The sequence below is a fragment of the Triplophysa dalaica genome, chromosome 20, assembly GCF_015846415.1.
Source record: "Triplophysa dalaica isolate WHDGS20190420 chromosome 20, ASM1584641v1, whole genome shotgun sequence".
Taxonomy (NCBI): Eukaryota; Metazoa; Chordata; class Actinopteri; order Cypriniformes; family Nemacheilidae; genus Triplophysa; species Triplophysa dalaica.
Genome location: NC_079561.1, coordinates 10,674,164 through 10,700,909, shown reverse-complemented (window position 1 = coordinate 10,700,909; position 26,746 = coordinate 10,674,164). Strand labels below are relative to the sequence as shown.

The following is a 26,746-nucleotide window of genomic DNA, read 5'->3' as shown; positions in this document are numbered from 1 at the left end:
TCAACAAATATGTTAACATGTACTGTAAATGATGAATTTTGAGATGAATCCTATGGATTAAATAACCTTAGACCTTATTAAAAACACCTACATTTGTTAAAAAAATCTATTGTTTTATTTGAAATAAGCTATTTTTTCATAACCAGCACAAGCTAACAGTACATTTGAATTGAATTTAGTTTAGTTAACGTAAGCACTTCTTGCAATGTTTTTAGAGCAACGGAACACATGGTAGTACGAAAATTTGTCATGCCTGCACTGAACATTCAGTTATCTTCATCAAGTGTGTATTTGATGTGTCTTTTGTCTGCGAACCTCCAGGAACAAAAGAATTGGAAACAGACTCTAGAAAAAACTCGTCACAAAAGTTTTACAATACCGAAGAAAAAACCTTTGCATTCTGTAAACCCAAATACTCAAAATAATCAAACAGATTAAGTAATGTAAACATAATTTTATTTTTAAAAATTCTACTTTTGAGTAAAGTATACTGATTAAACTGATGATAAATAGATTTTTGATTAACTTGAAGTTTTGACTAAAACTAAAAAAATATGCTCCTTGTTCAATTTAAAAGAACAAGAACCTCTTAAACTCGTTAATAATTTTTTTGAGTATTGCCAACTTATCCGGGTTTACAGAGTAACATAACATTTTTATATCCAATGATGCAGAGTCTGATTACTTTCATTCATTCCTTGAAGGATCGGTTCAGCCAAAATTCTGTCATCTTTTATTCACGCTCGAGTTGTTCCAAATCTGTATAAATGTCTTTGTTCTGATGAACACAGAGAAAGATATTTGGAAGAAGGCTTGTAACCAAACCGTTCTTGGCCACTATTGACTACCATACATAGTTAGAAAAAATCTTCTTTGCACTGTTGAACGCAAGATATTTTGAAGAATGTAGGAAAACAAACAATTCTGGGGCACTTTTGACACCCATTGTCATATTTCCTACTATGGTAGTCAATGGTGGCCAAGACCTGTTTGATAATGGCATTCTTCCAAATATCTTTTTCTATGATCATCAGAACAAAGACATTTGTAGAGATTTGGAACAACTTGAGAGTGAATAAACGATGACAGAATTTTCATCTTTGAGTGAATTGTCCCTTTAATGCAGTGGAGCTTTAAATAAGAAGAAATAGGAGAAAAACTTTTTACAGACTGCACAGAATGTTGAATCCCATTTTTTGGAAAATTGCAACTAAGTATTGAAGCACTATTGCAAAAAATATTAATCCTTCCAATCGACTACTGCTGTCTTGGCATATACCAACAGTTTGTTTGCATACAATTCTGCTAAACGAGGGGAAAATAAATGAGACGCTATCAAAACTTTGCTTTATTTGTTTAAGAATCTTGCAACGTTTTAAGTTCCCATAACTTGCTGGTTGATTTGACTTGAGGCTTTCCCTCATAAATGCTTCAGGTTTCCCACTATTGATATGAACATAGCTCATTACAAAGGAAAATTCATGTTTGGCCTGTGGCACTGCTTGGATGCTATCCTCCCATTGGTACAGTAAAATTACCTGTTTGTAAAAGCTTTAGTGTCACACCTGTTACTTTAAACACTTACGAAGCCTGTATTACAGATTTACGAAAGGTCTTTTAATGTTTCTGGAAACTGATGTTTTACAGATACAAGTCTATCTGGAAGACAATTTTTCTATAGTTCTGCTGTCATCTCATGCAAAATAAATAATAAATAGCAGGCCTTTAAAGGGTTCAAAAACTCACCCTTATGTCATTACAAACTAGTTTGAAAAGTGTAAATGTTATAAGCAAATGATCCATGGATCAAAAATAGCATGTTTATAAAGCACATGTCCTTGTGACTGCCTTTAGCTTCAGGGGCCATGAAAACACAAAGCAGGTGGTGGGAACCATTAAAGCTATAGAATCTCATAGCCTCCTTTAAAGGGACTCCTTTAAAACTCCCAAAATCTTGAATATAAAAATACTGGATTATGATTGGGTTCTACTAACACCTTGTCAGTGTAGCGTTTTGCTGAAGTAGAAGTTTCGCACCGATGCAGTAAAAGTCCTACTCCCCGTTTACACCTGCCATTAACTTTTCTTTGCCATCTGGATTGTTTTTAGATATTCTTTGGCTTCAGCAATCTGGGGCACCATTGACTCCCTTTAAAACAGTGCTTTAGAGGTGTTTGTTTTCCTTAATTCTTTCCTAAATATATATTTAAAAAATACATTAATTATGTCCATGGTACTCAATGGTGCCATCTTCCTTTGTGTTTAATGGAACAAAAAAACAGGTTTGAAACATCATGAGGGTGATTCATGACAGAATTTACATTTTTTGGGTGAACTTTCCCTTTAAGAAGAAACGTAAGGGCCAGTATTGTTTTCTCTGTACTTACTTTAAAACAACATTTTGGTCTTCCTGAGGCCATACGGTCAGTATAACATTGAGGTTTCATTTGTCTGTGAGAAATGTCAGCGTTTCTCAAAGCAAACACAGCTCAGCAACATTAAGGTTGGCATGGGACCAGTGTGAAACAGGTGGGAAGATTAGATCATTTTACTGACTTGGATCTTTGAATCTCGTTTAGCAAAAAGAGTCTTTGCATTCAATCTTCATTTGAATAACTCGGGAACAGCTTTAAATAGCCAAATTCCCAAAACACATGGATCATATTCATTATCAAATCTTAAAGGGATAGTTCACCCAAATATGAAAATTCTCTTATGATTTACTCACCTTATGCCGGTTTGCTATATCAGACTTTTAAAAGACTTATCTTCTTATATGTGATCCAAAAAGCTTTAATAAACTCATTAATAAATGTGTATTGAAGCAAAATAAAGTATTTGTTCTAGTGTCTCACAAAAAAAATTGTACAGTAAGCTATATGACAACTACACTGTAATACTTTGCTGTAGTTTTGCAGCAGGTTTGCCAGTAACTTAACTTATATTCAATTTACAATTTTGTATTAAACATAAACTTACCTAGTTCTCATATTTTCATTCGTAAAACAATTCTAAATATTTTACGTCAGTTTTGTTGTTATGTCAATGTATTGTAATTTAACACGTTTAAAATATTTTAACTAAAAATCGAGAGAAAATGCTTAGAAAGAACGTATGTTTTTGCAGCCGTGTTAATGCCATTCTCTTCTTGCTCATTTCGAATCTCACAAATCAAAGTGTCATGATTCTGCCGCATCATGTCATGTCTATCTTGGTCCAGTGGCAGGATCATGACAGAGCCTCATGTTTAATGAAGAGAGAGACATGGCATTGTTTGTTTTGACATGTCATGCTCTCTCTCTGGTCTCGTCTTTGTCCCTTCCCCCTCGTTTCCTCATTATTGACTGTTAATGTTTTCATGCCCCGCACCTGTTCCCCTCTTGATTTGGTTTCCTTTATAATGGCCCTGTGTCTCCTGTCTTGTGCTGGTTCATTTTTAATTCATTTAGGTGAGTTCTTGTCTTATCAGTTTAGTCTAGTCTTTTGTAATGTTTGGTAAATGTTATTCTTAGTCCTGTCTAGATTAGTTACTCCATGTTCCAAATTGTATGTAATCTTATGATTTACCCCCTTTTGGGTTTTTGTTTTTCCATTATTATTTATTAAAACCTTGGTAACCCCTTACCCGCTGTCTGCGCCTGGGTCCTCTGTCCTTGTCTCACCCCAAACATGTCACAACAACTTTTAGGCTATTTGAAACTCTTATTTAATATATCTGTTCAGGTTATACCTTAATTATATTCATCCATCACATATTCTTAAAGTATTTAATTTCCTTTAATCATCACTGATATACTAAAACATCAGACATACTATTAGAAGACTTTAACAAGCCACTAACAAGCTACTTTGGCAGCTGATAATGCACATCATAGTGATCTGACAAAGTGTCACATTCCAGGCGTGATGGTATTTAGCCTAACATACACACCCATGCAATGCCTCTAAATTAAAATGTTAGGTCATCTCATCAACATAACTGGCAAGTAAAATAAAGCCGCTGACAGAAATAAGAGACCACATGACCAGGCTTTGAATCAGCATTTCTGCATCTATTGTGATATTGTTGAATTTCAAAAGAAACAAACTTTTGCTAAAATACATGTAAAAACGTCAGCGTGACGTTTAAACATGTATATGAAATAGTTTTCTTTGCATTATTCATGATCTGCAAACATTTAATCTGTTTTGTTATTTTGACAACTTTGTCCAATTTCAATTTTCTGCAAATAAATGCAAATATTTTCACTTCGAAGTCTAGAGAAATGTTGTCACTATTTATGGAATGAAACATAAACGCTTATTTTACATATACCTATGAGTGGTAATTTCAGAAAAAGGAAATAGTTTGGAGTATTGTCTTCTGAAGGTGTACAGTGTATGAGATCTGTGGGACAACTAAAGTAACGTCACAATTTTACAGTACTGAAGATCCAGTCATGCATACCTTATAAAGATAAAACAAATGTTTACTTAATATATTGGTTCATGGAGTTTGCACATATTCTTTTAAAGATAGAGACTGTTTTACCAATCTGTTTTGATAAAATGCTTCAATGTGTGGTCACATAAAATTATTTCCTATAATATTCTAAAAAGCTTGGTGTGAACCCTAAAATAACTTTCATTTGTGTTTTCTGACTGATTTACAATTTTTAACAGCGCATGTACTGTATATAATATTTTACAAAATGCGTAAAGGCATTCCAAACGTTTCAAGTGTATGTCAGGACCATCAGAAGTTACAGGTCCGACTATGTTCAGAATCCTGAAACTCACACCGAAAATTGACCCCCATCTGAGGGTCGAGTCTTATCTCAAATGTCTATTCTCAGTCTTGCCCACAGGACATATTAATGAAGATTAACATCAGAACAATGTGATGGATTATCGTGAGTTTCTCTCACCACACCTATTTGAAAGAGCTTGTTCAGAACAGGTTTCAATCGCATTTACTCCCCAGTATGCAAATGATTACAAAGAATCACACATATTTTTCAAATTTGTTTGGATGTAGACCGTTTTGATTCTAAAGCATTTTGATTCACAAATCATATTGTCTGAGATGTCTAAAAAGTATGCAGTGAATAAGCCAGTAGCAGATGTTTGTAGAATACCACAGAAGCAATGTCCAGAGAATGATGAAGACTGACTTGTTGAGTTCAGAAATTGGACCAGTTCCACAAGATGGGCTGAACGCAGAGGAATTTATGCATACTTAACATCCTATTTCCTGAAGCTTTTCTCTAAGGGCAGTTAATCTGTTGTGACACATATGACAATAATCATTTGTACTTCATAAATCAATAAAGATAACTTTATATACAGTATGCATTGGTAAATTTTCAATGGAGACTTAATTCTTTGTCTGGTGAAAACGGAGAATAGCAAATGTTTTATTTGTTTATTATTAATTGATTCTATTTTGATGCTATCTGTTTATTAATGGTTTCCTTATTTGTTTCTCATTTTTCATCTAGATTGAAAGTACAAACTTGGTGAAAGCATGTCAGTTTTTTTTCTGTGCACATGTTGTGAAGTTTATGATGAACTGGATGAATGTTTGAGTCTCCCATGTGATTTCTAGAATAACTTGACTGTTTAAATTGTTGTTGTCTAAATTCTTGATTCCTGACAGTTTTAAGAAGTGAAAACCACAGCTGTCCAAAGGCAGATTATATTTCATATGTGATTTGTCTTTAAAAAGCAAGAAAATAAAATAATCTTTGGCGTCGGGGTGGTGCAACAGTCATCTGTTTTAATTTGCCAAATATACTGAAGCAATTTTTAAAATCAAAATAAAAGTCCATTTAATTTGCACCCATATGTTATTGTCATCGATTCTATAGAATATATCTGGAATGTTGAAGGTAGATCATTTTGTTGGGGTATGTATTGTCTGGTTAACTTTAAGAGTATTATTGCTAGAAAAAATTCTATAGTGTTCCTGCTTAACTGGAAATGCATTGTGCTAGAATCTCAATGGTCATGTGTTTGATCCTAGGGAACACACCCAATGATAACACTGAAACCTATTAAAAACACTGTAATGAACTGCACTGTGCTTTGGATCGAAGTATCTGCCAATGGATAAATAAATATGATCAAATTATATCTTGTAATTGTTTAAAAACATATATATATTACATAAAATTTACATATATATAAAAAGAGTTTGTTTCCAAAATGAGATTTAAAAATCATGTTTTATGATGTTATCATGATATTCTTGTGTTTTATTGTGTTAGTAAGTTGTATTTTTTTGTTATTATGCCTTAAATCCAAACAACAAACCGCGGTTTGATCAATTTTAATTGGAATGCACAATCATAAAATGGAGTTATCTCATTTTAGAACCAAACTCTTCATATTTATACAAGCAGACAGAAATACAGGCAGACATACATAAATGTAATTTAGAAAACATTTTTGAAAACTTCTTTTATCAGAAAACTGATGATAAAATTACAAATCTGCAAATATAAGGCAAATGGCAGCTACTTTGATAATCTAGATCTAGAAAAACAATATGAATAGGGAATGAATACTGCCAGTAATCCTAAACTTTTAAATTATTGTGTATGTACTATAATTGCATTCACATACAAAAAATGTCAGTTCACATGGAACATGTTAATCATTTTGCATGTGACAGACATCAAATGTATGTTTTTTGAAATGTTATAAATCTCTTCCCATCAATAGATTAAGAATTAGCCACACAGCTGCGCCCTAAATAAATGTAAAGTAGACAAAAATTGATATATTTTGTATCTCTGTGAGAATTCACTACATTACATTTTATGTTCATATTTATGCATTTGTCCCATGCTTTAATCCAAATCATTGATGGTATATATTCAATTGAACTACATAAACACTAAACACTAGATTAATGCGCAAATTGGTTAATATTTGTTTTATTTTGTTACCGACACCTCTTATGTTTTCAAGGTTTGTGCGTTCAGCACTCAGATGTAAGTGGTAGATTTACATGTAACCTGTTAAACATGATGGGGCTAACTGACACGCTTAAAGTAGGTGTTGTTTAACAATGCCACCTAAAGAAAGTTATGAAATCTCTCCCGTATGATCTCTTTGTGAATTTGTTCACTAAATGTAACACGCTAAAATAAAACACTACTCTTTGCCATTAAAGGTTGGATACGTTTTTAACACAAGATGACATAAAAATCTACTTTGCATGAAACCACGTCATCCCACTGGGAACCACAGGAGAAGGTGGTGAAGCCGTGTCCGTGATGGAGTCATTGAGGTGAGAGAACAGAGGCTTGGTTGTTCAACTGGAAAGAGGAGCCTGCAGGTCACAATGGGTTCCAGGAGAGATGCCAAGCCTTAACATTTAAACCCCTCATCAAATATTCCTCATTTAATAAGGTCTACAACAAACAGAGATCTCGTACCTTCCCAAAATCATGAAATATGCATGTGGTCCCTACAGATGGCATATTGTGGATTGGATTGTGTGTAATCACAATGATTTGAAATATAAAAAGCTCACAAAGATTCTGCAGTCATCCTTGTAAAAGTTTCTCTCTTCATTTCTCAATGTTAATTTGTGTGCATGGTGTGTCGAGCCCCCCTCTGATGAAAATACTCCCGTACCAGCCAAACAAGATGGGTTTGAATCACTCGGGAGAGGGCGAGAGGACCCAAGGCTGAAGGGGGAGTGGTCAGGTGAGTCCTACCCTCAGCGTTTATCCTATAAATCCTCCTGCACTCCATGCACAAGTCACTCATCTCTTACTGAGCTATCCTGCTCCGTCTTTATCTCAACGTCACCCCTCCAAAACGACAGCCACCATGAGTGTCAGAATGTCCAGCTACAGCAGCGGTGCAAGCTTAGGTGGCGGTATTAGCAGTGGATCTATGAGAAGAAGCTTTTCAAGTAGGTCTGCAAGTGCAGCACCCATCGGGCGGATGAACTCAGTGTCAGTCCGTCGGTCGGCTGTTGGAGCCGGCAGCAGCAGTGGCTTCCAGTATGGATCGGGAAGCAGCCACAGCATGAGCGGAGGTTACGGAGGAGGCGTGGGTGTCGGAGGAGGTTATGGCTTTGGTGGAGGCCACGGCGCAGGCATTGGTGCAGGACTCGGTGGAGGAATTGGAGGAGGTTTTGGTGGAGGTCTAGGTGGAGGCTATGGCGGAGGTTATGGCGGAGGTGTTAGTGGAGGTTATGGTGGAGGTCTGGGTGGAGGTTATGTCGGAGGTATTGGTGGAGGTTATGGCGGCGGTGTCGGTTTTCCACCCATCACCTCCGTCACGATCAACCCCAGCCTCCTAGCCCCTCTTAACCTAGAGATCGACCCCAACATCCAGCTTGTCCGTACCCAGGAGAAAGATCAGATCAAGAACCTCAACAACCGCTTTGCTTCCTTTATTGACAAGGTTTGTCTTTTTTTTCTTTCTAGCAAACTGAAGTAAACTGATAATGTTGACATGCAGAGCAGATGAATTTGCAAGCTTATGAATGTTGGGTTTTGGCAGCAGGGTTCTTCTCATTAAATATTTCACAGCTAGCAACTTGCCTCCAAATCACATTAGCATAGATCTGTATGATGTATACTTCACTACTACTGTCCAGTGACAGAAAGCACATTGCTTGTCATCTTCTGCATTATCATCAACGTCAAATAGTCAAGGTTCACATCTATGCTCACTAGTTTTAGTCTCTGTATGCAATTGTTCTCGGTCAGTGAGGTTGTGTTTGGAAACCCAAGCCAGGTGGGATCCAATGACTAGTCCAGGCCTAATAAGGGCATGGATCAGGTTTGCCAGCCACCCCCATGTGTGTGTGTAACATGTGAGGATCGTCTTTAATTCAAACTCATACTCAATACCTGACCTAAAGTTATCCTGAAAATCTATGCGATCTTAATACTCACTTTCTTTTCCTAAACGAAACCAGTAATAGGAATTAGAGAATGAACCATCCAGCCACACCTTTTTAGCCCCTACACCCATTTCGATGGTCCAGATAAAACATACAATCAGCATTTATATCTCTTGCCACTTCTAGTTATGCAATGGGAGTTTGTTGTTCAAAAGTTTCACTTTTTGCATCATTTTAATTGGCAGAAGAGTGACACACATAGTGCCTGGGGGTAAGGTGTGCCATGTCATCTCTGTTAAACTCTTCCGTTTGGCCAAGGTCTTCTGGGAGCCAGGAGGGATACATTTTTTGGGAGTTTATATTAAAGCACAGATAAATGACATCACAACACATTAAGACTGAGGTTAATCTTTTACGATCTCATAGGGGTGTGAACATGGATGAGTTGGATTATTGTTACAGCCATAGCAGAACCCTGATGCCACCATTTCATGTCCTGCTGTATCTCTATAAAGACACAGTTCTCAAAGTTTACAAGAAGAAAAAGAAGGATAATTTGTGAGTTTCTTCATTTGTTCAAAATGTGTTGCTGTTATAAAAATCAATCACTTTATCTTATACGCAGGTACGGATTCTGGAACAACAGAACAAAGTTCTCGAGACAAAATGGACTCTGGTACAGGAACAGACCAGCAGCCGTTCCAACATCGACACCATGTTCGAAGCCTACATCGGCAACCTGCGCAGACAACTGGACGGACTTGGCAATGACAAGATGAAGCTGGAGGGAGAATTGAAGAACTTGCAGAATATGGTGGAGGACTTTAAAACCAAGTAAGGAGCTGTTAAATAACACATGTAGGGTCTGCAAATGCACTCTTGAATGTACAGTATGTGCTCAAGTGGAAAATTTGTCCTCTTAGGTATGAGACAGAAATCAACAAGCGTGCTGGAGCGGAGAATGAATTTGTCCTGCTCAAGAAGGTAAAAACTTTGGCTTCTCTTTTGACTTCTTAGTCATATTTTTGTTGACTCCACCTGTTATATTGAGCTCTCTACGCGTCTTTAAAGGACGTTGACTCCGCCTACATGAACAAGACTGAGCTCGAGGTCAAAGTTGAGGCTCTTCAAGATGAAATCAGCTTCCTCCGTGCCATCTATGAGGAGGTGGGTGGTGTGTTATGATGTGCTTTTGTAATAGTTTTCAGTGTAACAGCAGGTTTATTTCAACCATGTATGTGTTTTCAGGAGCTGAGTGATCTTCAGGGACAAATCAAAGACACAATGGTTGTTGTGGAAATGGACAACAGTCGCAACTTGGACATGGAGGCCATCGTCGCCGAAGTTCGTGCTCAGTATGAGGACATCGCCAACCGCAGCCGAGCCGAGGCCGAGATGTGGTACAAACAGAAGGTGAGAAAAAACACAGATTCTTCATTCAATCAACATTGTTTCCTTCAGAGCTTAACATCAATCTTCATGTTCCACCTTCCAGTTCGAAGAGATCCAGACATCTGCCGGCCAATATGGAGACGACCTCCGCAGCACCAAAGTTGAGATCGCTGAGCTCAGCCGCATGATCAGCCGGCTACAGAATGAAATTGAATCTGTTAAGGGACAGGTGAGTTGTTTTGTTAGTTGTGTTTAGGTTAACTCAATTGCTAAAAGTAATAAGAAAACTAAAATCTCAAAAATATTCTACACTCAGCGTGTCAGCCTTGAAACTCAGATCACTGAGGCCGAGGTGCAAGGGGAGGCTTCAGTGCAGGACGCCACGCTCCGCATTAGACAATTGGAAACGGCTCTACAGAAAGCCAAGCAGGACATGGCTCGCCAGGTGCATGAGTACCAGGACCTCATGAACGTCAAACTGGCCCTGGACATTGAGATCGCCACCTACAGGAAACTTCTGGAGGGAGAGGAAATTAGGTCAGTCACTCTTTCACGTTTCTTCTCTTGACATCTGTTGAGGTAAACAGACATTAAAATGTTCGTATTCATCTGTTGTCAGGATTGCGACTGGCGGTAGCGCTGCCACCATCCACATACAGGAGTCGGGAGTGAGCTCCAGTAGCGGAGGCGGTAAGCTAATGACATTTTAAGCACCAACTACCTCAGACAAGCTGAAATTTCCAGCTTTTTATTCATTTTACAAACTGCATTGGTAAAACCATTGTCTTGGTGCACAGGTGGATTCGGCATGGGAGCAGGAATTGGAATGGGCGGCGGTGCCGGAAGCGGATTCGGCAGCGGGTTCGGATATGGTGGTGGTGTGGGAGTGTCCTACGGTAGTGGCGGAGGAATGTCCTACGGAAGTGGCGGAGGAATGTCCTACGGAAGTGGCGGGGGAATGTCCTACGGAGGTGTTGCGGGAAGGTCCTTCGGCAGCGGAAGCCTGACCGGTGGTATGGGAGGTGGCAGCAGTTCAATCTCAATGTCCCGCTCCTCTATGGTCCATGGAGGAAGCAGGACCTTTCATTAAGCCAAAGAAATATACGTCAATCCATTTCCCACATGGCAACATGCTCTAATCCATGTCTTTTTTTTTCAATATTTGCCCAAAGTCCTTGAGCATTTGCCGACATTATTAATGTGTTCACCCACCCAAAACCTACCATCAACCAAAGAGACATTCACTGTGTTTGATTTTTTTTGTCCTCACTAAGTCCCACGGTTAGTACCTTTTTGTCCTGTAGGTGGCACTCGAAAGAATAAAACCAGCTCATGAGAAATGTAACAAGAAACTCAAGGTTTTTCAGAATAACTAGTGTTCATTACTTTTATTACTCTGTCATGACACACAGTGAATGTGTTTTCTTCCAAAGGGATTTCGAGAAATTTTTGGAAGCAACTCCACTGTTTTCTTTCCCTCATTTGAGCTGTTTTCATGCTGTCACATTATTTAATTGTATTCATTAAAGCTCATGTTCCACATGTACCACATTCAGACACCAATAAATCAGGATTACATACAATCATTTGCCTTTAGTTGTTTATCATTAAGTCTTCTTTCCTTTCTCTTTCTACCTTATTTAATAAACACGTTTACATTATGTATGTATCGAAAATTCCCCATTTAGCCATACCAACTATGAAAATGTTCATGAATTAAGTTATGATAACGTTTTATTCTATTCAGCTTGTAGGAAAGTATAGAAACAGAAAACACTCATAAGAAAATTAACCATGGATTTATTATACAATAGTAAAAGTGTAGTAAACATACTTTTGACTGCTTGATTACCATTTGTAATACTATAGTTTTGCTACGAATATCGTGGGTAAACATAGTTACTGTAGAGAAACTATGGTAAATGTATGGTTTCTATGGTTTCAATACCATAGTTAAATTAAGCATTTAGGTATTAATTCAGGACCATACTATTGTCATCTAAATGCATCACTTTAACATGATATTTACGCATGAGACATACGTGTTCACACCTTGTTTTGGGGATCTGTCCACCATTCTCAGCATAATGTAGCTTGTCTGTGAACCAAACATCATATTTTATTGGGTCAGCTTAATCTTAATAGTCTCACACCTCTTTAAAGGAATCTTTACCAAGACAACCTCACATTAGATTGTAAGTAAGCTGTAAATGTAAGACGCTCAAGGCAAAACGCTTGATTTTTAAATTTGTGAATTTCCATCAATTTACATTCATATCTCTTTCATAATGCAGAAACACACTGTATTTCATCATGGCTGTTTCTGCTGGATAAGGGAAACCGTGTTTGGAGGTTGCACCGCTTACCAAGACTTTTTATTGTTGTGGTTTCCTTTCCTTGGGATCCTCATTTGTGTGTTTTATTCTGTTTTTATTGTGTTCTTGGTTTCGCTTTAGTCATTTCAAAACGTGGTACAAGAAACCTTCCACAAAGTCAAGGTTTAGCAATTTGTTCAAAGAAAAACAGTGTTACATCTTAAGTGAACCCAATTAGAATTAAAAAGACTTCTTTTTCCGAGACAGAATGTTTCTCTACAGTTTTAAGCATGTTGTCATTATTACCTTTAGATAAGAACATGCAACTGATGCACAGTAAGAAAAAAGATGTGGGTGAAAACTAACCCTCTTTCAAATACACTTCACAGAGTAGAATATCCTCATTGAAGGTCCAATGTAATTCAATAAAATATACATGACTGTCTTCAGAGGTGTATAAAGATAATACATAATGAAGCGCTTTGTTTGTATTATCCTTAGAATGAGCTTTCTATCTCTATACACCACATGTCCCCTTACATGGAATTCACCATACTGTTTCTACAGTAGCCCTTCAAAAAGGAGAGAAATCGTGACGACTTCCTGGTTCTGTGTCAGCCACCAGTGTCCTTTGAAAGAGGTTGAGGGTTGGAGTGAGCTGTTGGTTGCAATTCGCAACCTCGCTGCTAGATTGCGCTAAATTTCATACAATGGACTTTTATATGTTATCTATCCGCCATAAAGAATTATTTTCCCATAGGACTTTTAAGCACACCTGAGTGAACGGTGTCAAGATCCCAGATAACAAGAAGCCATTATTAAAACTTTCATTCAGTGAGGGTTCAGTGGGAAGGTCAGTTAGTATCACTCATACTCCTTAAAGAACAAGTATGTTGTTGTGTAAGTGGATGAAACTGATAGCCGCTTTATGTCAAGAGCTGTTGGTTGATTTATCAGAGGAAAGACCTTTTGAGCTGGTCAGATGACACATAACAATACAAAATACCTTATAGTGTGTAGATTTTATGGGTACATCGTTAGTCAACGGATCTCAAATTAAATATTTTAAAATATCAAAAAAATATTTTTTATGTTTAACACGATAAGATAATTTTCTTTTTAAGAGCTGTTGAGAGAGAGCCGCGACACCGGAGGTTGAAAATATTAGCGTGTCACGTAATTGATGGAGCCTTCAGATAGTTCCAGGAAGTTATCTCTTTAAATGCTTTATTTCTTTCCTTTGTTATTCATTAAATGATTTATGTATATAATCCAATGGAGTCAACAAAATTGACGCAACTCTCTCTCTCAACGGCTCCGCTTAGAACAACGCTGTCCCCTAATGGTGTAAAACTATTTACCAAGACAGGTGCACACACAAAAATAACATTTATTTTGTTAGAGTATTACACTGTCCTAAAATACTTTAAAGGTGTAAAAATGGATACATCTACAAGTAAGGAAAAAAATGAACCCTTAACTTTCCATCATTTCACTTATTTCTAAAAAAAACTCCCCATAGTTTTTTGTACTATACTCATGGTTGGCTTTTAAGACATTGATGAACGTTCTCTCATTTGTAAGCAACTTTGTTAAAAAGCATCTGCTAAATGAATACAAGTAACTAACCATTGGGGTTTAAAGACAGCTTACTTTTGAGTACACATGAAATGTAATAGTTAAGAATCACCCATCGAATAACAATCAAGCAGTATTCTTAACAGTTATTACGGCTCTGGTTTTATAGACAGTTATTGCTAAAAATAAAGCAATAAACACTGTCTGTTATTCTTTGGAGTGTTGGTTGCTCTTCAGATCTGTTTAAATATTATGTTGCCGTCACTCTGGGGTTGTCTGGGTCGAATGTCATAATCTCCATATGGATTAGACCTGTGGGAGATAATAAGACACAAAACCTTTGGTCAAATTTGGACAGAAGGGACATTAAACAGAATGGTTTAATACAGCTTAAAGATTATTGGACGTTTTCTCTTTCTAAACTGCATTTGATGGGACAATAATCCTTTCAGTTCAAAATGAGTCATTGATGAGAATTGCTAACGTAGTTATTTACACATCACACGTTATTTAGAAATGCTACACATTTTGTCAACTAATATTCTAAATTGACATACTAGAGGGTGTATGCAATTTTTAAACAGGGAACGTCTGTAAACTTCAAATGTATATAAAATCAAAATGAAATCGTTTTTTGTCAAAGTTACAAGCTACAAGTACACAACCATATAGATAGGGCCTATATGTGTGCATGTTGTTGGTCTCACTCTTCCATTCGCTGACGGCCAGTTCTAGACTCTCAAAAGAATCGTCATATGGTGGTGAGATGGGCTCATTTTCAGGGTCATGGAACTCAGACAGATACCGCTGTGACAGTGCGTCTTTTGCAGTAAGTCTGACCTCCGGGTCCAAAATCAGCATGTCTTCTAACAGATCAAGGGCTGTAAATAAAATAACAGAGCTGGGTTAGTTAGAGAAAGGTGAAACGCAAATATAAGATCTAAACTCCTTGGCAAGAAGCTGTGAAGCACAGCACAGATTGTATCTGTTAAAGGGCTACTCCACCTAAAAATGAAAATTCTGTCATTCTGTTACAACCCTGTGTAAATGTCTTTGTTATGTTGAAAGATTTTTGGAAACATGTAAGCAACTGACAATTCTGGGACATTATTAACTACCATAGTAGGAAAAAATATAATGGTGGTCAGAGGTGCCCCAGAACTTTTTGCTTCCCAACATTGTAAAATTGATTAAAAATCTAATTTTGTGTTCAACAGAAAAAAAGATACAAAAATGTTTCCTACTATAGTATCCTATACTACATTTATACAGGTTTGAAACAACTAGACTAGAGGGTAAGTAAATGATAACAGAATTTTCATTTTGGGTGGAGTATCCCTTTTACTACAGGCCAACCACCAGGGGGCGACATTTCGTAATATAAAGGCAATCAATTGCACCAGAGTTTGAAATATGGCATTGGTAAATAATTGGTGTTAAATCATTTCTCTAGGTGATTTAAAATACATACCATCAGGATCCATAGCTGGAAAGACATCTTTGAAGGCTTTTTTCCTCTGGACTGGGAGTGACCTGATGTATGACTGGGCCTACAAACACCAAATCATCATATGACACATAATTCAAAACACAGGCAACAGGTAAACATAATTTGATTGCTTGATTATATTTTTTCTACATCTTTGCTTTGCATCTTCTGAACAAGCGTTGAGCTCGGTGTCCCTGTCAGGCTGAGGATCTTCTTGAGCTGATCCATACCTTAACAAAGTGTTAAGGCGAAGATGCACGAACAAAACACTCTTTTATAGATAAGCAAGTGAAAATAAAGGATACTGTCATTGCCGGGGAAAAGCACCACTCCTGTTATCATCTCAGCCAGGATACAGCCAGCAGACCAAACATCAACTAAACAAACAACAGTTACACAGTTACAAGATACAACCCTACGGGTGACTTTAAATTCTTTAACACGATGTGCAGGGCGGAGTCAAGGGGTCAGAGGTTACCTGTCTGAGTGTAATGCATCCAGTTCAAGATGACCTCGGGGGCTCTGTACCAGCGTGTCACCACGTAACCTGTCATCTCTGTTTCTGTGTGTCTTGCCAGTCCAAAGTCCAGGATCTAAGGAAAAGTGTGTGAAAACATTTTCACACCCCTTACTTTTAGTAGGAATGATGAAGGAAGGATGAAAAGCTCAATAGAAAACAGAGACAGCAAAATAATCGGATTATGATTGTTTGTTGTATATCTAAACATTGTGTCTACCTTCAATTCACAGTTTTCATCCACAGCAAGGTTATTAGGCTTAAGATCCTGAAACAAGACATCAGAGGTTACTTTAATTTCATTTTTAGATGAAAAAAATATGATAGAATTTGCAAATTATGATAATTACGGAATTTATAATGTTATCACATTTTGTTACAAACAACATGTTTAGTGCAACAACTTAAAAATTGTATAAATATTGGGTCATATATGAAATTGGCTTTCTAAGTTAATTCAACCTTTTTAAACAATTTAGATAAAAAGTACTTAATAATTTATTGTACTAATATTAGTACAATGCATTTTTTTCATTTTATCATATTTTTAAATACCGGCACGTATCTGGTTATGGCTAATACAGACACCTTTAAATGTTCGGTACATTTACAGTAGCGGTTACTTTAAGACTTACTCACCCGATGAATGATCCCAGCTGAATGGATATACTGAGAAGAAAAGTTTCAGTTATTTAATATATTCATTCAGTATCCTCAATATTAGCTTCGGTTTGATCATCACAGGTTGTCAGAAATGCTTATCTCTTCAGACAAATACATTACAATGAGTGTTTGAATGAACAAAACAAAATTTTGTATCATTATTATCAGAGAGAAATTAAGAGCTTTGAGGAACAAGACAACAGACCTTGAGTCCTCTGAGAATCTGATAGAACAGGTATGTGATGACTTTACTGGTTAACTGTTTCCTCTTCATGATATGACCAAGATCCCGAGCTACAAATGGCATGACCATATAGCTGTGTACAAATATTACAAATTGGGGGTTAGTCCTAAACTAGATTGTGCAGATTTAAGGGCTGTCAAATGATTAATCACATCTAAAATAAAAGTTTGTATTTACATAATATACTGCATGTCTTTGCAGCCTACTGAGCATCTTTATTGTGTATTTAAAAACACATTTATATAACATAAACATTTATATATTATTTAAATTATTGATAAATATAAGTAAATACATGTAAATAATATATATGTGTGTGTGTGAGTTTATAAATACAAAATTAGTTTGCACAGTAGGCTACACAGACATATATTATTTACACTTTTATTCTGGGTGAAATTAATCGTTTGACACTCCAAGTACATTTATTTACTCTGAAGTAAGATGATTCCAGCCATCTGAAGCTAAATGGCCCATCTAAAGTCTTTTTTCCCTACATAAAATCAACCTGAAGAACATTTTGTGAAAATATATTCACAATTTGTTTAATATTGAGTTAGACCAGGTGAAAGATTGAAATCATTCTCAAATGCTAAATCTATACATAATATGCATGCTTTCATTGCAGCTCTCCGCCTGTCATGACGTGCTTGGTTTTTGCACAGGAATGTATTTTGCTCATATTGACACTCACAAAGTGTCAAATTTCTCCGGCGAGGAATCAGGGGTGAAGACATTGAGAAGGCAGATCACCTACAGAATGAAGAAGACATATATATGCATAGTGAAATATTTGTATCACTGAACTGGTTAGGGCTTTGAACAGATAAATGATATTGAATAAATTATTCTGGTAGTTCAGATAAAAATGAAAATTCTGTCATGAATTACTCACTGAATTACTCTAGTCGTTCCAAACCTGTATACATTTCTTTGTTTGGTTGAACACAGAAAAATATATTTGGAAGAATGCAAAACAAACAGTTCTTGGACCCCATTGACTACCATAGGAAAAATTCCAATGGTGGTCAAAAAGGGATGCAGAACTGTGTGCTTTCCTACATTCTTCCAAATATCTTCTTTTGTGTTCAACAGAACAAAGAAATAATGCAATTTTTCCTATAACGGTATTAAACGGTCAAATAACTGTTGGGTTATAACCATTCTTACAAATATCTTTCTCTATGTTCATCAGAACAAAGACATTATACAGATATGGAACAACTTTATGGTGAGTAGAATTTTTATTTGTGGGTGAACTTTCCCTTTAATCTAAGTCTATATTAAACACACAGCAGTCTGAGCTCAAGCATATTGTTTACTAAGCACAAAAACTTGTTTGAGGAGAAAGCTTATTGGTATCAAATCTCTTTCAATTGAAAGAAGGATTATGCTGCTTTAACATAAACCAGGACACAAAAGAGATGCTTATGCTTTGGTGTAAATTGTAGACAGTCCATAAATAATGGGCTCCCATGAATGCAATAACAGGTGATAACAATGTAAACAAAACAGAAACATAGAATATTAATGTACAGTCTTTATTATGTTTTTCTCGGGACCATGAGACTTACATTGTCATGTTGGATGTGCCGCAGCAGTCTGAGTTCTCTATAGGCACGTTTAGCGTGAATCAGAGACTGGAATGGTCTGTATAGTTTCTTAATGGCAACTTTTTCCATAGTCTTCTGGTCTATTGCAGAACTGCACAAAAGATATCAATGACCTTCATGTATATTATGCATACGCATATTTGGACCATGAAAGTCAAACGATAAAATAATGAACTTAACATAAAATAACATGCAGTTTTTTATTGTTTAACAATTTGATACGAATACCTAATGAACTGAAGTCAATATACAGAATTAATAAAGGAAATAAGACAATCACTAACTAAATCAATCTACAGTGTTATCTTTTTTTTGCACAGATGTGCCGATACATTAACATTTGCCAGAAATAGCAAACAAAAGTCTATTAGGCATGGCTCATTACAGACAGGAGAAACAGTAGGAAAGCTCAGCGTTTTTTTTTAGGAATTTCTATCTTATCAGTTAACTTGCTGAAACTTGCACACCCCTAAGGTATGTGAATCAACATCTGTTTATTCCTCCTAAGGCTCTCAGTTTTAAGGCCATAAAAGATGCATATAGCCTAGCAAATATGCTACAGTATATAACAAAACTGGTAAATAAGCATATTGAACTAACAGTAATGCACTATTCGGTTATTAGAATAGAAATGCATTAAAAGTGCATGACATTTGTAATACAGGGTGTTACTGCATATTTAAACTACCCTAGAGGAACAGTATTTTTTACGTGAACACTGGAAATAAGACTTGTACACATTTTATAAAGGATGATAGGCCTGACGTTATACAATACGTAAGTAAGTCGCACGCACTCACCATACTGTCCCATAGGCTCCAGAGCCCACCGGCTTGAGTGACGTGTATAGGTCTGGAACATCCCATATAGTTTTCTGGATTTCTAGTCTTTGAAAGCCTGCTTTCAGAGGTGAAGCCATAGATGCGTTTGTTTTGCTCGTGCACTTGTGTGTAAAAATGACTTCAGAGTGACCCTGGGCAGGTGAGCGGCAGACAGAGTCGTGAGGACACGCCCACCTCAACGTACCTTTACAATCACGTGACGTAAGTGAAGTTTATACAGCGCCTGCTAACAGCCCAATATAAAAACGGCAAACAATACAATCGATTATGTCTATAAATATAGATTTTTCGACAACGTAACCATAACATTTAAAAAGCCAGAATGAAACTAAATGTGATTTTATTGTGGTTTTCACTTTATGCATAAAAGTGATAAAACAGGCTAGTTAAACAAAGAGCTCTACTATGTTTTGATAAAGCGTTTAAAACCGCCGATCGGCTAAATCGGCTAAATATTGACACAATAATTTATAATGGACACTTAAACGTTATGTTTACGATGTAAATTTTACTTCATTAGGAACAAATTGTTTGAACTTCTTTACAAAGTTGCTGATGTGTTATAACAGTAAGCATAAAAAGCATTGCAAATATTTTATATATTATACAGCAGGGTTACGTTAATGTATTATACAGAAACTTCATGAAACATAAATATTTAATATTTTAATGCTTGGACATCAAAATAGTTCAAATTAGTAATCAATATATAACTTCTTTTAAAGTTGCCGAGCACTGTGATACAAGCATACAGAACTAGATAAACAAATAAAGCATTAAAAGTATATGTATTATAGCCTACACAGAGGACTTTTAACATTTTATACACAAAATTGATGAATCACTGATAAGGTAACATACTAAAATAGTAAATAATACATTTTATAAAACCTGTCCTGATGTAAAAATAATACTCATTTTATGTCCCAAAATAAAAATGATTTCACAATTTACTCACCTCCATGTCATTCCAACTCCACAGCACTCAGAATTGAAAGTGTAATAAAAAAGATTTTAAAATAAAATGTATTATAAGTTGATTAAAATAGTTGATTAAAACCAACATACATAGACACTGCTAGAGAAAACAAATATTTGTGCAGTTGGACTTTTGTCTAAAACCCCTGTGACAACTTTCCCGTAGCCCCTGTCACTAATCCAGTTATTATGTCAAGTTTTGGGTTTCGTGACAAATAAGATAACACTGCAGAATACAATAACATACTGTTAAGATATGACATCCACTGCTGTCATAGTATGAGTAAATATACGAGAAACAACAGGGTTGATGCACAGATAACATTCAGTGCTGTCATAGGGTAACGTGTGCCATGCTGCTTCTTGGAATAATCCTGATTCCCATATAGGCCTACTTAGAAATTGCTTGAGATGAAAGGACTCATTGTTAGTTGCCAGACATTCATGAGGCTCTGACATATTTTTGCATGAGCTCCATGTACAAAGGGTTGCGTAATTTAGCCACTTTTAAGCCACACCCCTTTTGTTATTGCTGGAGGGTTTTGTCTTCAAGACTTCACTTTACTAATTTTTTTATTTCAAAATATTTGTTCTTTTAAACATTATATAAAACATCAACACAACCTTTCCATAAACAAGTATACGAGAACAAAAGCTGCTAAATGCTATTTGACAACGATAGTTGGCAAGATAGTATTGGTCAGTTATGTTTTTAAGACAGACCTTAAAAATGGTCAGTTCATGCATTTTTCAGTCACACGTGTTTTCAACATTAAGGTGTTACATCAAATAATGGTAGTCTCTGCCGAATGCTCTTCTTTTGGCTTCAGTGTGTAAGAAAACATTGAATCGCAGAGGAATGAATAGACTTTCACGGAAGGTAAAAGGTCAAACAGTCCCTCAGGGCAAGAAGAGAGATTACACACATTCAGTCGCTCACAAACATTCTCGCATTACTATCATCAATATCATTACGATGAAATAAATATAGATTCATATATTGTATATTTACATTTATGCATTTATGCATTTGGCAGACGCTTTTATCCAAAGCGACTTACATTGCATTATCCTATACATTAATACTTAGGTATCTGCAATCCCCTGGGATCGAACCCACAACCTTGCGTTGTTAACGCAATGCTCTTACCACTGAGGTACAGGAAAGCTATAGGTATATAGTATATGGGTACATGGAGACAACAAGACAAATCAATGGTTACATAACAGTCCATTGTTGACATTATTAGGTCTGCAATCTATCTGTAATATGGAGAAACAAAGAACAAAGTGTGCATTTATTTGCAAATGTCTTTTTTGTAAACTTACGACAGGATTTCCTCCAAGCATAAGTATTACAACAAGCACAAAAAAATGTGTCTTTATCTTTATTGGTCACCTGAATTCATCTGTTGGTGCTTTGGAAGACTGTCTGAAACCAGTTTTCCAACAAATCCCTATCCGTTTAGTCATTAACTTGGTAACAAGGAAGCTGTCTTAGATTTGAACAAAACCATATGCGACTGTCATAACCCCCTGATACCTGATAACCCACTGATACTGTAAAAATACAAAAGTTGGGTCATAGCGCCCTCTCCTGGTTTACATAGGATCACTTTGTTTGTTTGTTCAAATGAATCAACTGCACAACAGACTGACTCATTGTTTTACTCTGGCAAAGTATTAAAGCATCTATAACCCCCAATGTATAGAATAGAAACCATTACATTTACAGCTATGCAACGGGTTGACACTTTTACCCAAAGGGACTTATATACGTTTGATTTATATTAATGTATGTGTTCCCATTAAACCCATGACCTCGCTTAATGCAATGCTCTTCAAATTGAGCAACAGAAACATACTCGGCCAATGTGCTAAAAACTGACGTGTTTGTGGAAAAGAGTAAGGCCTTCATGTTGGTTTACTTTAAAGGTGTGGAGGGGACAGCCCATACACAGAGGTGACAAGAGATTGGTTGTGTTTTTATGATGCAGTGTGGTGAAGAGGGATTGGCTACATGTGTCTGTGAGGGCGGAGGAGAGACATAGAGGGATTGGCCGTGTGTTCGTGAATGTGTTTGTGTGTTCTTTCTTTGGCACACCGTGAACTCCCACAGCACAGACACACCCACTCAAACAAACACCTACTCAACACACCCACCATCTGTGTGACCATGAGTGAATAAACTCAATATGGTCTCTCATTCTCTCTGACTGATCATATATCCGTATCCCACTTCAAACTCTAACATGGATACATGGCCTATCGAATCACAGACAATTTAGGTAGATGTGAATTACATTACATTATTTCCTCAACAAACAGATTCTGGAATTATTTCACTCCCATTTTCATTTCACACTTTGAATATGTTGTTTCTCACATAACCTTTTCTATTAGGTTCTCTTTACAGACTTACCTCTTAATATTAACTATACCATTGTGTGTGTGAGTGAGTGTTTGTGTGTGTGAGTGCCTGTGTGAGTGTGTGCGTGTTATATATAAACACAGTTTATTGGCTAAACATAAACATTAAATGTCCTAAAACGGATATACGTGAATATAAATAGGCTACATAAATAAAATGTCCCATAAATAGAAACATCCCTTCTAATTTTGCTTATAAAGAAAGACCCATAAAAGAATAAAGAAAGAAAAACGGAGCGCCAAACCTAGATGTATTTATTTTTATTAAATTACAAATGTATTTATTTATTTCTGTATTCATTTATTTATTTTCAAGTTTTAAATTTTTCAAAAACATGGTGCTTATACAGCATGTTTACTGTTTAGACGTATTTTTGTGTAGGGTCAACTATCTTTTATGGATGAAAACATAAGGGGGGCCGTTTGAAGACAGGGATTAGGTTAAAGCCACAAGGTTTTAGTTAAATTAGGACATTTAAGCAGTTTTTGCAATCACGCTGATGTGCATTTTGAGACAAAACAAGAGCACTGGTTTATTTTAAGATGCAAGCTGTTGCAAGCAAATGTTTATTTTTTCACTTTTATTTATTTTATAAATTTTAAAAAGAGTGGAATCTTTAGCAACATTTTATTTGAAAAACACGAGATTAATATGTTTTTAATGTTATGTCACCTTTAGTGTAGCGTGGTCTCTTGTTGGGACGATGTTTGAAGCCCAACCCTTTTCCAGCAGCGGCCACCGGGCTGCACTCGCGGACAATAACGCTACTGTGTGACTCTCATCTCCCGTTATCCCACTCCAAACACGCACAGAGCTGCGAAACACCGAGGAGAGACGGTCTTCCCGTGGTTTGCGTGTCTGTAAATACCCAGAAACGCGTTTTGGTTTGTTTCGGGTAAAACACTTTTTGATGAAGTAGAGTCAAACGGTCCGGGACAAACACACGTGTGTGCGCTCGAGAAGAGACGCGCTCCCGGCGAAGTTTAAAGACTGAAAATCGCCGCGCTGCCGCTGCTGTGGATTAATCGGGAATACAAATCACTGCGAGTTTGCGGGAGACAAAACGTCGCGATTATTCATCCGAATCCAGAGACTGTAACGCTTTGAATGCAGGTAAGTAGGCAAGAACACCTTATGCCTTTAAAGGTGCTTTGTATTTTACCACGTCTTTGTTTTAATGGGCTGGATTTAATGCGTGTTCCATTGAACGTAACCTAGACGAACTTTTACTTAGTAAGTAAGTTGCTGACAGTCGCCAGCATTTCACAGTAGCTGAAATGAAATCACGATTAAAATATCGTACTTTGAATCGCTATGTGTTGTTTTCATTAGCTTTTCAGTAGCCAAAAGTTCGTTTACATTATAAGGCTAAATTGAGGAGGATTTCACTTTTATATGTTGAATCCTTTTTTATATAAATGAAGTATAAACGAATTATTCGATCAATCGAAGCGATTGTTTGATAAACCGTGCAATGTAGGTGCTTTGTTTACATAAAGAAACTTTGAATCTCTGAGATTGCAGGTGGAAACGGATTTGCATGTTCTGGTATACTTAATGGTTGTTCTATCGTTGTTAGTGTATATTACAACATACCTGTGAAACAACTTTCTCAACATGTAACGTAAAGTAGTGATGCATCATTTGTGTTAACTTGTCTGGGCTGCGTGACACAGAAACAGACCATCTGAGGCAAACCTGACACATCATTGCAGGCAGCATCTGCTTTGAGGTTTTGAAGAAAATGAGGAAGTTCTAACAATCCCACACTTTCACATCCGGAAAACTTTTTTCATTGCCCTAGGAATACAATGTTTTGCATATTTTCATAAGTTGAAACCTATTGCAAGTATTGGGTTGGTCTATCTTGTCCAAACCAAATGGAGTTTGTTAAGGGTGTTTGCTTAGACAAGCATCACTATCAGAAGACTGTTATACTGATGTCATTGGTTTGTTCAAATCCCTATTACCATAACTAAACACAGACCGCTGTGACACAGAGCTGAGTGAAACCTCAAATGAAATAATGAAATAAACCATCCATAGTAAATGTCCTTCTCTTTCACAGCCTGTCAATCCTCTATTGAGCGTTTCCAAGATAAATGAATGCAGATAAATGAATGGGGAAACGATTGTGATGGACATTTGGATAATTTTCCGCCCTACTTTATAGTCTTTTCATCTTCTTTCGTCTTAAAATTATGAAACAAACGGTCAGATGTCCTAGATTCGATCCATCCATTGTTGATTTTTCCACGTCCACTCATAGAGGAATGTTTAAGGTTTTTCTTGCCTCACATTCTCATTTATCTATTCATCTTCTGGACAAAGGCATAAATATATAATCAACCCACAAAAATGTGGTTCAAGTCAAAAATGCTTCTTTTGAGTCTCTCTTGGCTAGGTTGTATAAGCAGAAGCATGCTCGAAGATGACCATCTGCTCTATGCTTTGTAGTTTTATTCAGCACAATATCAGATTAACCCCTCACTTCATATTCTATGGGAGTGTGGTGTGGAACAGAAGAGGACGGTTGTAGCGTGAAACCATAGGGTCTGTAGGGTGTTGGCCGGGGCTAACAGGTGGTAGCAGAAATAGATACTGAAGGGTTGGCATTTCATTCAAACTCAGCTTAAAACACTTGCCGGAATTTTTTTCAGGTTTAATTTAGTGAATTCACAGCGTCACTTCGGTTTCATGGCTTCAGTCCACTTTGTACCGTCATTGGGTTGATGATGTCACCATCAAAATTGTGTGTCGCTAAAAAACGATTGTTGCTCAGGGCTTCCTGACTGTTTGCGTTTTAAAAGTTGTGTTGGGGGAGTTAGGTGTTAGATACGAGAGTTTTTATTGAGCGTGTATTTTAGGAGGCCGTGAATCTGTCTTTTGGCATCTGTTGCCTTGCGCTGCATTCTTCTCATGCGTATGTTCGCTTGTGGCAGAAAGACTTTATATTGCCTTCTAACCATAAGACACCGAGCTTGACATTTTAATGATCCGGTTGGATCTGCACCGGTTCATGCCCCAACCAAGAATCTCATAATATCTCATGCGTATTTGAAAACATCAGTGTCACAATACTTTCATCTTTTTATTTTATTTATTTGTTTATTTATTCACAATGCAGTTAAGGAGTAGTTTACCCATAATGAAAATTCTGTCATCATTTACTCACCCTCATGTCATTTCAAACCTGTATGACTTTCTTTTTTCTGCAGAACAAAAAGTCCAAAGATACTTTCGATGTTGATAATCGAACAACGACGTTTCCGATTGATATGAATTGGATTTGTGTCATTAGCTGATACCTAATATTCTTTGAAATATCTTATTTTGTGTCATTCATGTTTGAAATTAGGGCGATACCACTAAATCCTATTGTAATCGAGTTACCTGCGAAATGCAATGTGTCGATATTTTTTTGAATGCGTTGCTTGTCCTCTGGAATCAGTGGAAATGCTGCTCGATCTAAAAGCAGTGCTAGTTTGAGTCGCTTATAATGTGCATTTGAAAAAGCAACACCTGTCAAACATGATCATTATAAATATTCTTTATTGTCATAAAGATAAGGCTTGAGTAACAGTAATAAAAAGATTCTAGAACGTATTATGGTCTTCTTCTGCAGCAGTGTGTATTTGGAGTTTCCGCTCAAGAGCGCCCTCTGGCTTTCGGATGCAGCAGCATTTTCCCGTACAAGCTGTGCATAAATCATGTCACATTTATCGTCGGTTTATCGTGACAGCCCTATTTGAAATGACAAGAGGGTGATTAAATGAAGACAGAATTTAGAATTTGGGGTGAACTATCCCTTTAAATTTTGAATAAAGAGCATC

The 26,746-nt window shown here is 36.6% G+C and overlaps 3 protein-coding genes across 3 annotated transcripts in view; 2 read left to right on the top strand and 1 right to left on the bottom strand.

The window, feature by feature from the left end:
* The first annotated feature begins 7,598 nt into the window (after positions 1-7,598).
* LOC130409221 (keratin, type II cytoskeletal 8-like) lies at positions 7,599-11,826 on the top strand. Its single transcript, XM_056733045.1, has 10 exons — positions 7,599-7,698; positions 7,820-8,406; positions 9,477-9,685; positions 9,775-9,835; positions 9,923-10,018; positions 10,100-10,264; positions 10,347-10,472; positions 10,560-10,780; positions 10,863-10,933; positions 11,041-11,826. Exons 2-10 carry the CDS (start codon positions 7,825-7,827, stop codon positions 11,331-11,333), a joined length of 1,824 nt encoding a protein of 607 aa, XP_056589023.1. The 5' UTR covers positions 7,599-7,698; positions 7,820-7,824; the 3' UTR covers positions 11,334-11,826.
* A 2,102-nt stretch (positions 11,827-13,928) lies between these two features.
* On the bottom strand, positions 13,929-20,657 carry zgc:171775 (STKc_p38 domain-containing protein). Its single transcript, XM_056733997.1, has 13 exons — positions 20,463-20,657; positions 19,463-19,635; positions 18,624-18,753; positions 17,744-17,802; positions 17,011-17,122; positions 16,782-16,811; positions 16,363-16,410; positions 16,104-16,218; positions 15,931-16,002; positions 15,776-15,855; positions 15,608-15,686; positions 14,844-15,017; positions 13,929-14,448 (listed from the first exon to the last, which is right to left on the bottom strand). The coding sequence occupies exons 1-13, from the start codon at positions 20,466-20,468 to the stop codon at positions 14,387-14,389; spliced, it is 1,140 nt and encodes a 379-aa protein (XP_056589975.1). The 5' UTR covers positions 20,469-20,657; the 3' UTR covers positions 13,929-14,386.
* Positions 20,658-23,680: 3,023 nt separating this feature from the next.
* plxnb1a (plexin b1a) overlaps positions 23,681-26,746 on the top strand; it is a 72,614-nt gene continuing 69,548 nt past the window's right edge. Inside the window, exon 1 of the mRNA XM_056733995.1 lies at positions 23,681-24,026. The gene's annotated coding sequence lies outside the window, so the exon portion shown is untranslated. The remainder of the gene's footprint in view (positions 24,027-26,746) is intronic.